General features: G+C 37.1%; 1 protein-coding gene across 1 annotated transcript in view; it reads left to right on the top strand.

Moving 5' to 3' along the window:
* The first annotated feature begins 201 nt into the window (after window positions 1–201).
* The window catches only part of NCAM2 (neural cell adhesion molecule 2), a 422,854-nt gene continuing 412,055 nt past the window's right edge, over window positions 202–11,000 (top strand). The window contains exon 1 of the mRNA XM_054579597.1: window positions 202–463. Coding sequence (XP_054435572.1) covers window positions 409–463 — 55 coding nt within the window. The 5' untranslated portion in view covers window positions 202–408. The remainder of the gene's footprint in view (window positions 464–11,000) is intronic.

Genomic DNA, 11,000 nt, shown 5'->3' with positions numbered 1-11,000 from the left:
CAGGACCCGAACCCGCGGCTCCGAGCTCGACTGCGGACGAATCCTGGGGTCGCGCGCCTCGCGAAAGAGGCTGCCGTGCAGCGCGGAGGGATACGCCTCGGCCGCGCCTCCCCTCCCCTCTCCTCCCCTCCCCGCGCCCCCGCCTCCCTCCCAGCTCGGGTCTGCTGCCGTCGCGGCGGCCGATGCTGCTGCTGCTGCTGCTACCGCCGCCGCCGCCGCTGCCTGGATATAGTGCGGCAAGGAGCGGAGCTTGCAGTCACTTTGCGAGGAGGAGCGCGCGGGCTGCGGGCGGCTGGGGCATCCGGGAGTGGCGGCAGCTGTAGCCGAGGCGGCCGTGGCAGCGGAAGGTTCTCTCTCCAGGCTGGACTTAATAACTTTGGAAGTGTCCACCGGTGTCACGTCCTGAACATGAGCCTCCTCCTCTCCTTCTACTTGCTCGGGTTGCTTGTCAGTAGCGGGCAAGGTAGGAGTGTGGTGCTTTATTGCATTTACTTTCCCTCCCCCTTCCACCCAACCCAGAGAAGCAGAGGGAGGCACAAGAAGATTTAAATGAAAGAACTAAAGTTATAGTTTCTGTTGTTGCTATTATGTTCGCTCTTTCTTTTAGCTGCCGCTAACAATTGCATCTGTATTTTAAATAAGAGAAAATACAGAATTGGAGATGGGCATCCAGGAGCAGAAGATTAAGGCAAACTGCTTCCCCCCACCCCTCCCTGGGATCTTGGCTTTCTCTGGTTTCATTATCAAAAATGGGATGAGTATGTTGGTGTGTATTAACAGGTAAAATCTGGTTGCGGAAGGAAAGAGAACAATGCTGTTTTACAGAAGCAGCAAAAACTGTCAGCATTAAACTCGTTCGGGAAATATGTGTTGTGTGCAAGTAATGCAATTCTTAGACACCCCTCCTTTCTCAAGACCCTAATTCCTGACTATGAAGTGAACGATGATGGCTTATTTCTGTTGAAAACTAAGAGGAGAGAGGGGCCGTGGATGTTGTGTGTAAGAAAGCAAATGGATAAAACTAGGGATGTGTTGCAGTCATTCATTTTCACCCCCCCCCCATTAATACATCAAGGATGAAATTTTATATAACGTCAGATTGTTATTACACCTGTAAGGGATTTTCTTTTTTTTTTTTTTTAAGCTAATGGAGAACTGGTGGTAGATTTTATTTCTTAAGAAAAAAAAAAAAAAAGATGAATAGCATACTAGAATAACCTGAGAGAGAATTTGTGGAAGCTACCTCTGTTTGTTTGTATAGAGGTAGATTTGAAATTATTTTGCTTTTTTTAAAGGTAGTTTACATTCTCGTAAAACATATTTATCATAATGGAGGCATTTTCAACTATCCAGACAAGTTTGCACATTTAATTGGGGACACAACATATTAAAACATGCATTGGTGGAAGTCTTTGAAGAAAAAGAAAATAGCAGTGACTTTGTGATGTGTGATAACTGCAGAGAATGTTACATTATTTGCATAGCATTAAATTGTTTTTTGAGGAAAAATAAATTATAAGACAAGTTAAAATATCTCCACTATATTCAATTCTAAGCATTTTTTTAGCCTCTTCTGCATATGACATATGGTCCAGCAGGGGGTGGTAGAACTCCATTTTTAAGCCTAGAAATGGTTATTTCTGCTCTGCCACACTCACTGGTCCTTCTATCATTCTTCAGCAGGGCTTGACATTTTGGATATGAAACCTTTCTTTCTCTGCCCTTCTCCTTCCTGAAGCTATAGCATTAGTGGCTGATGAAACACGATTGGATGCAGATCTTATGTTCAGAATTCAAACACTGGATGTTGCTATAGTTTGTAAAGTGTCTTGGTCAGGTGCTGCTCATTTTCCCTTAATAATAGAGTATGCAAAATTTCAGTCATAGCAAAATTGCAGATATGTCCACCTGAAGCTAATATTAGCCCAATCGGTTTATTCAATCACTACTACAGCAAAAATCAATATATGCTTTATAAGTATGCTGTTTAATTTTTGGAGAGATGCAAATTATATTTAACTGTTCATTTAGAGTAGAGACAGGTATTTCTGAACAAGAAGCAGTCCCTGTAAATTGCAGTTAAAATACCACTGCAATTAACCAAGTATAGATAGTGTGGAACAAGATGGGGCCATAACAGGAAGCAAGTTTATGCAGACTTATGATTACATTGTTACTGATTTGCAGAAGAAAAATGTCTCAGTTGTGGAGTCTGTGAATTTACCGTTGTAGACACTAAGTGTGTCGGAATTTGGGCGCCCAGGGGAAATCTAGGAATGTTTAAACAGTATACAAAGACATATATAATTCAAATCCGTATATGTAACGTACATCTGAAATTGAGATTCATATATTTATAATTCAGAATGCAGGGCCAATATAAAGAGGAGCTCTAAGACCGAAGCCTAACGGAAGGGGAGCCCTATTCACTGTACTAAAACAGGGAAGGAGGAGAGCATAGTTCTAAAGAGCTCTCTATCTACTACAATTTAAAAATGCATGACTCTCAACAGAGGCATAGAGGTCCACCAGAGAGACCTAGCTTCTGTGAAATGGAACATGTAGTACTTCTGTGACGTGTGTCCTAATGAAATCAGAGATGCTTAGAAACAGCAAGCCGGATCCGGGAGTCCAATTCTTCTATGCTAGTGTTTTGTTCTCCAATTAAGGATGTAGCAGCAGGTATCAGACATACCACTGGGAGTAGTTTTTTTTTTTTTTTTTAAATAGATCTAGTAGAACTCATAATTTTGTTTATTCTTTTATAAAGGGGGCCATGGAAAAGCCTCCAGTCAGTGATCCCTGGGCTTGCCTTAGACATACTGAAATCCCAGCTTGCTGATTTATGTTTCCAACAATACACTTGCAGGGGATTTTATGAAGCATGATTGAAGCTATTGCTTTGGAAAGTGGTTTGCAGTTAGACTGGGGAAAGGCAACGATGATGTATTCCCTTTTAAGTAGTCAAAACGTTTTGAACGGCAGCAGTTGAACAGAGAAAATGACAGAAATGAAAAACTGTCTAACTTAAGTGGATGCCAATAACATAATTAGCTAACACGACCTAATAGTTCTATTTCTAAATTTCAACACAACGTTATTGTTCTACTCTGGAGAGAGGCTTTTCTATTGTAGCAGTAATGCTTCTTTAGAAGCCTCCTATTCCCACTGCAAGATTAATATCTAGTGAAGTAAGGTTGGGATTTAATTGTCAAATCTGAATCTAATTGTCAATGGAAAGGAGATTCTAAAACTCTAACTTCTGCAATTATTGTTTCCGTTGTATTCAAAACTTGGTCACATCCTCTGTCATCACAAATCTCAAGTGAAAACTTGAGTGTGTGATTCACAGTGTATTTGCTGTTTAGATCTATGTAAATGCAAATTCCCAAATTGTAGTACGAATGTGTGGCTCTCCTGAAGCCTTTTTAACTTCTAAAATAATCTTCTTTTAAAAAATTACCCAAGTATGCTTAATGTCTGTTACTGGGTGTTCACATATATAAAATAGAAGCATTTTTGCATGAAAAATGTAAGGTAAGAACAGATCTGTCCGTTCCTCTCTCAATCCAGTTCAACCATACAGTTAGAACACTTACCTAAGCCAAAATCATGGAGAGGGGGAAGGGGTAAATGACCTAGTTAGTGACTTGGCTTATATGCATCTGCCTATATTTACTCTTATATTTACTCTCTATGGGGAAGTGCTTTATGGTGAAGTCATCATTCGTTAGAAAAGTGTACCTTTTAAAAATAAAGTATAAGTGTGTGGGTGTCTACTAGTGTCAGGTCTATAAGAAGGTCTCCACAAACCTGTCTTCTGTGTAGAGTGTTACATATCCATTTTCGAAGCTACCCTGGTCTAATTCTTTGAGGGCGGACTCTTTTTACTAGGTGTCTGTTGAGTCAACACCATATTCATTTGTCCTTAGAGAAGACAGGCTATGTAAATTAATATCATTACTGTTAGTGGATAGCCTAGAGGGTTTCCTTCCCTGCTTTATGCCAAAGGAGTTAAGCAGAGCATTTGGTCACTTTAGCTCTAATGCTGAATTGGAGCCTAGGGAGCAAGAAGGGAAGTTGGTGGGTCCCGGCTGCCCAGTGAGTCTTTGTAATGATACTGGGCCGGGGCGGGGGCGGCTCATGTTCTCCCAGAGGTGCTATCCTGTTAGAAAACAATTAATAGCACAAAAGAGCCTCCTTCAGCACAAGAAGAAAGTCAAACTTCATATAATTTAGTAAATATAATAGCTTTCTTTCAAACATGGATCTAGTTTGTTAGGGGACTGAGAAATGACCTAACGGAGAGGAGGCTGGTAACCAAGCCAAAGAAGGGGATTTGTTTTGTCTGTTTCCTTGGGAGGGAGGCGCGTGAAGGGAGACAGGGCTGTCAGTCTGAAGGCCGGCGACAACTAGTTCCGCTGCTTTCTCTGGCTTTTGACATTTGGAAAATGATTTTAATTTATCTGTTTTCAGGGTCATCTCTCATAGCAGTGAACTTTCAAGAGCATGAAGAAAGTGCTCGATAAGTGGTGGAGCGATTCTAAATTGCTTTTGTTATTTGGCTCCAAAATAAAATGAATCCACTGGGTGTTGGTATATGCAAATTAATTTTATACGTTTAATATTCTTGTAAGGGGAGTGTCTTTGTTTTTCCAGTTTTGTTGACCTCCACTCTAAATTCCTTGTGCTCTGTATACTATCCCAATTATATTGAAAAGAGGCCTATTTAAAAGATTATAAATTAGTTTTAATTTTCCAAATTATCTGATACGAGAGTACTTTAAGATGCAACCAGTGCTTTTATGCTGTTATTAAATGTAATATCCCTGAACTTCATAGAGCCACGCTCTTTTTAATTGTTCAGCAAATAAAAGTGCTTTATATGGAATTCTTTAAAGTATTTTAATAATTTTTAACTATTTACAGTTATAAAAATAATGCAGACACCAAATAGCTAACAGAGTACTTTCTAGTTTCACTTATTAACTTATGTCGCTAACAATAGTTAAGAGAGATGATGGAGAATTTTGAGAGTATCTATTAGCATAAAAATCAACAGATGAGAGTTTGGAGAATTTCAGGCCAATTGATCAAAATTACCTTGGCTGCATTTTGTTTTTAAAACTAGTAGGGAAAGGGAAAGAACATTGCATTTGAAATCAGAAGACCTAGACCAAAAAGAGTCTCTTGACTTTGAACAAGCAACTTAAACCATTATTTGCTTATTTGAAAATCTGATGTGACTACGTCTGCCTAGTTGGTTTTGCTGTACTGCCATGAAAAGCAATTGTGATTATAGATATGTGTAGACATCTTGTAAAATGTCAACCCCACTAAGCCAGACTTTATTTATATGTTTGGTGTAATATGTATACAGATAAATCTGCCTGTGGTTTAAAAACATATCATTTATTCAGTTTTTCAAAATCATTATAAGGTGCTCTGTGATTAGAAAAACATGTTGGGATAGACAATCTAATTCATTGATAATGTGGCTCAGTAATTATTTACTCATTCACCAAACATTTATTACATGTCTGTGGTGTCTCACACATCTAATTAGGCAGCATTCTTAAAAATGGTTTTATTGGTTGTGTGATGAACAACTCTAGGGGGCACCATGCATAGTCACGGTGAAAGAATGCATATTTATTGTCACAGTTTTCCAGCAGATGGCAGTAAAGGGCATTGAAGAAGGGGTTTCTTTTTGTGTCTTACCTCCAGTCTATGGGCCAACAACCAATAGGCTTAGGATGGGCAAACAATTAGGATAACCAACTTACTAAAGGTCAAATAGAAAAGTAAAAGGTTAATAACTAGAGTTTTGGTCTCTAAACTCTTAATTTTGGTCTCTGAACACCAAATTTTTCTGTTGATTAAAAAAAAAAGCTATCATTGCTTCAGCTCAAAGAGTTGATGATACCTAATTGTGTTATTTTGTCAATTGGTTAACAAATACTTGTTCAGGCCTCAAAAATAAATATAATGCCAGCATTTTATAACTGTGTAGATCACTTGTTCAAAGTGCTTTTAACCGCTTTATAATTAATGATCATTAAGAATCCAAAGGATTGTTAACTTTATTTTATGAATGAAAACATTGAGGTGCAGAGGAATTATTAGATTTTTGTATATCAGTTATAGTTAGTAGTTATCTGGAATTAGTATTAAATTTTCTCACTTCTAGTTCAATGTCTACAATTTAATATATCTGATGTATTTGTGTGAAATGCGTGTGTGGGAAAATGAGTCATACATAGAATTCAACATTGATAGTGGAGAAGACAAAAAATATAAATTTATAAAGCCAAAGAAGTATAGCATACTAATAGCCAGGCTCTTTGGTAAGTACATTACATGTATTAACTAGCTTAATATGTCTAGGAACACTGAAATTATTAATAGCATATTATTATTCCCCCTTTACACTTCAGGGCTATGAGTCATAGAAAACTGAAGTAACTGTCTCAGGTTGCACAGCAGGAAACAAAGATTTGAACTCAAGACATGTACAAAGACTTGCTTTTAACCCGGACACCACCTGCTCACTCACTGACTCAGACAAAGTTTCCGCATGGTGAGAGAAAGTGGAGAAAATAACCCAAGAGGGAGAGAAATGAGTGAACAAGTTGCAAGAAAGCAAGGAGTGTTGAGAGAATAGTAATAATCTAATTCAATTAAGTTAAGGGTTTGGAAGGTGAGTTGTTGGACTCAGTTATGGAAATATTTGGTGAAAATGGGAGGCAGAAATGCCCTGAGGCCAAGCTGAGTTTGACTTTTCTGTGTAGATTTTTGGGATCCATTTTTTGGAGAGGAAAATAACATGATTAAAGTTTTGTTTTGATTTTAAATCTACTGACCATGTGTGGGTGGGCCGGGGTTGGGGAGAAATATGTGGGCATCACTCATGCTTCTGTGAAATAATTAAGGGATCTTAGTAACACATTTGATTTGTGACATTGGAGGGAAATGGTGCCCAAAGATTTAAATCTGTTTGATGGGAAAAATGGTTATGTCTTAATAGACATAGTGAAATAAATAAAGAAAACAACTACTTTAGGAGAGTTTTTTCTTTGTTTCTTTTCTTCTTTATAATTTTCTCAAATGACATGTTGAATTTGAGGTATCTGTGGAAAATCTAGAGAGAAATGTCAGCTTATCTGTCATATCTTAAGAACTTTTCTCTTTTTGTATTTACCTTCTTTCCTTATCTCATTTTCCATTCCCAGTTGTACTCTAATAGTATGCAGCATGTCTTGAATTTTAGGTAAAATTGCAGAAGCATATAGGTAAAAATTGCTTTTATTATATATTCTTCATTTATTTTCTGTGCTTCTCTGCATTTTTTTTCCCTTTTTATTCTGGGAAACTCAAAAACAAAACTAAAGATGACAACTTCTAAAAGAAAGCCCCCCCCCCCAAAAAAAAGCTAACTAAAACAAAAAATAAATTCAATATTGCATCTATAGAGTTGAAAATATTCTGTTAGTATCCAAGGGACCTAATCTTTTTGAACCCTCACTCTATATGTGGGAGCCGGGCTGGGCATTTTCACTTATATCACTTAATCCCGATAAAAATCACACTTGCTTTTCCTAGAGCTATTAAGTATGTTCTGTTGCTGACACCCAAATTTATAGCCAATGAACATCAGATGCATTTAAGAGATGATTCAGTCTTCTCTGCTTCAGTGTGTGTTTCTTTGATGCATCTTATTTTATACATTATTGGTTAATAGGGGGATGATGCAAGAATTATGTTCATACCTATATGATTTCTTAAGCTCAGTTTTTAAAGTCATGTAGAGCAAGCTTTCTCACAATTACAGAGGAAGCCTTAGCAATCTGTGAGGATGTTAACAATTATATGAAAAATCAACTCAAGTGCCTTACTGTTGTGCAAGTATTAGTTTGTTTCATAAGAACCATCTTGATTTCCACTATAATGTATCTGGCAACACTGAGCGTGTAGCTGAAGAAACTGGGAAGTCAGTTTCTCCTGTGTTAAAATTATGTGGTTGTTGACTTGTTTGTTGTTTTTATTTTTAAAAGCTGTACCCTGGATCGTAGGCTTTGTTGCAAGGCGAATGCCCTTCAGGCCTTGCACCTTAAAAGATGTTGGAGAAGCTAGGTCCAAATGCCAGGAGAGATTTTACTGCTAGTATCTTACTTAAGATTGTTACAGTTTTTGTTAATGCTTGGTTACACATGTCTAGAGGTTTTGAATATTCTGACCTCTTATCTGCTCTTCTCCCATAAACCATGATATTTTTATCTTTTTTCTTTATATGTTTATTGATTTTTGAGAGAGATGAAGGGAGAGAAGGGGAGAGAGAGACAGAGACAGAGGCAGAAAGAAGCATCAGTGGGAGAGAGAAACATTGATTGGTTGCCTCCCCTAAGTACCCTGACCGGGGACGGAACCCTCGACCTTCTGGTGTACGGGGCTGCATTCACACCAAACTGAGCCACCCAGCCAGAGCTAAATTGTGAAATTTTTTACAGGACACTTTTTTTACACATCAGTGTCACTATTTGTAGAATAAACCAATGTAATATGGCCAAGACCTACCTCGTAGTGTGAGAGAGTAAGTCCCAGTTTAAGAAAATCAGCACACTTGTACTTTGTTCTTTGTATGCCAGGTTTGTGGACAGTTTTTCTATTGTTGTAACTTGTCTGTACCAACCAGTTTTCTAAAAACAATACTAGTCGTGCTGATGACTTTTATATTTTGCTCTACTTAAGTTCTCTCTGAATATTACTATCTACCAGTTGCAAATATTGAACATATTGCCTGACCAAAGTAATTGCATTTTTATAACATAGTGGTATCTTTGTGTCATCCATAAAAGAAATGCTAAATGTTGATTATGTGAAGATTAAAACACAGCATGAACTATATGCCATATACTCTGTCAAAGTACTGGTCAATGGTATTTAACTATTTTTTTATTTTTTTAAATTTATTTACTTTGATCAAATACCTATAATTGTAGTCTAACAATTATCCTGAAAGGTAGATGCTATTCCTGAACCTCAAAGAGGCGAAAAAAACTTTCCAAGGAAGAAAAACATAAAAAATGGTAGGACCAAGACTTGATATAAATATTTTATTCTAGATACATCACATTTTATTTTAAGGCCTCTCTGCTTTTACCTAAATATGTTTTTCGCATACTTATGGAACAATTCTCAAAACTAACTCCATACTGCAGTACATACTTCATGTCATTTTGCTCCTCAAAGTTACCTTTGGACTGTTTACAGGCACATACTAATTCTTGGGCATTATTTGGGAGTCCCTGACTTAGGACTGTTAAGACTTTGGCTTCTGTTTATTTGCACAATCCCGCTGTTGCCACCACATGCCTGTTACTCTGCTCACCAAACACTTTTGTGCCATTTCTGGTGTCCCCGGACTTGGACCTTGTGTCTACGCAGCCCATGCATCTTATACTTTTCCTGCCTTTCTTTGCCTGGATAATTGCTATTATTTTTCTTCAAGACTCAGCTCAAGTATCTCATCACTGAAAACATCTTTCTTTCTTCCAACAAATACATGTTAATTGCTTACTTACATACCTGTCAATGTGCAAGGTATTGGAGATCCAGTCGAAGATGGTAATATATTGAATTCTGCATGGCAAACTTCATTGTATTATGACCTTCCATGTGAACGCCAATGAGAGCTAGGATGGCTTTCCATTCAGTAGAATGTACCTGATTAACGTGTTTACTGTAAATTCATATGTGTATTCCAGGAACATAATAGATACTTACCAAATCTGTGCTGAATGAATATTTCAATATTAACCCACAGGAGAAAAAAAATGGCTGACTATTTAAAAATATAATTATTCTCAACTTTGGATAAATATTTGGTTTGCTGGATATGTACTACATGTTGGGTTGGGTATTTACTTTAAACATTTTGTTTATATCACTGTCACACATGTGATAGGTCTTAAAATTATATGAATATCTATACAATGATCAAATCACATTGATCATTTAATTGTGGAGGAATAGCAAAGATATCTCCCTTGTCTCCTGTACTGTAAAACAAATTAGGTGGGGAATAAAAAAGACTTTTAAACCTTGCTGTAAGATTTGTTGTTTTGAAGCCTTATCTGAGGCATAGGTGATGATTACATAGTTGAGGTTTCAAAGTCTTCAATGTATAGAGATATATGAGGGAGACACATTGATAGTAGTAAAATTAAACAGCTTAGACATTGTCAACAGTGAATGTCTGATATATCCAATAGAGCAAGTATTTAAAGTCCTCAAAATCAAGGTAATCCTGGGGTTAATTAAAAGTTGATTATTCAGTCAATGATTATTGGAAGCCAGTTCTAAACTGTATGAATAGAGAAACAAGTAAGAATTATTTTACCTCTTTTTTTTTTGTAGGTGCTTAGATTTTGTCTCATTTTTTTAAAATAAAATTCAATTTAACCTCAAAACATTCTTGCCTGGTAGCTAGCTATGTTTTGTCATGATTTGATGATGTTCTCTGGGCCTGGCTTCAGTAATAAGAGCATTTAATTGGATAGGATACATTTTTAGATAATCCAGAATCTCTTTATCATTTATTTATGTGTCTGCCTACCATTATTCCACTAATGTTACCATCATTGAGAATGTCACTTGTAACTTGAATCACAGTTTGCAATTAAAGATATTACTACTGCCCCTGGTTCATCCATTTTAACTTTCAATTTTCCCCTCAGATTTCACATAATTTATAATCACTCTAATTAGTTATCCATGTGAGCCATTTTACCTCAGAGCCCCCTCACAAGTCCCATCCTAATGCATTTTACCTCTGCAGAGGCTGCATGTGGTCTGCAATTTAGAAACAAAACTCAGCATAGGTGATTAAATGACATTATGCTATTCTCTATGCTCTACTGAAAACTGTCCCCGCCATATTTTGATATAAAATATTCAACTTTAGTATTGACATCATATCAAAATAATAGCGAGTAGAGAAT

Source organism: Pteronotus mesoamericanus, unplaced genomic scaffold (assembly GCF_021234165.1).
Source record: "Pteronotus mesoamericanus isolate MK-2021 breed Mesoamerican mustached bat unplaced genomic scaffold, CSHL_Meso_final contig_116, whole genome shotgun sequence".
Classification (NCBI taxonomy): domain Eukaryota; kingdom Metazoa; phylum Chordata; class Mammalia; order Chiroptera; family Mormoopidae; genus Pteronotus; species Pteronotus mesoamericanus.
Note: the sequence above shows the minus strand (reverse complement) of the source record. Positions and strands in the feature narration are given on the sequence as shown.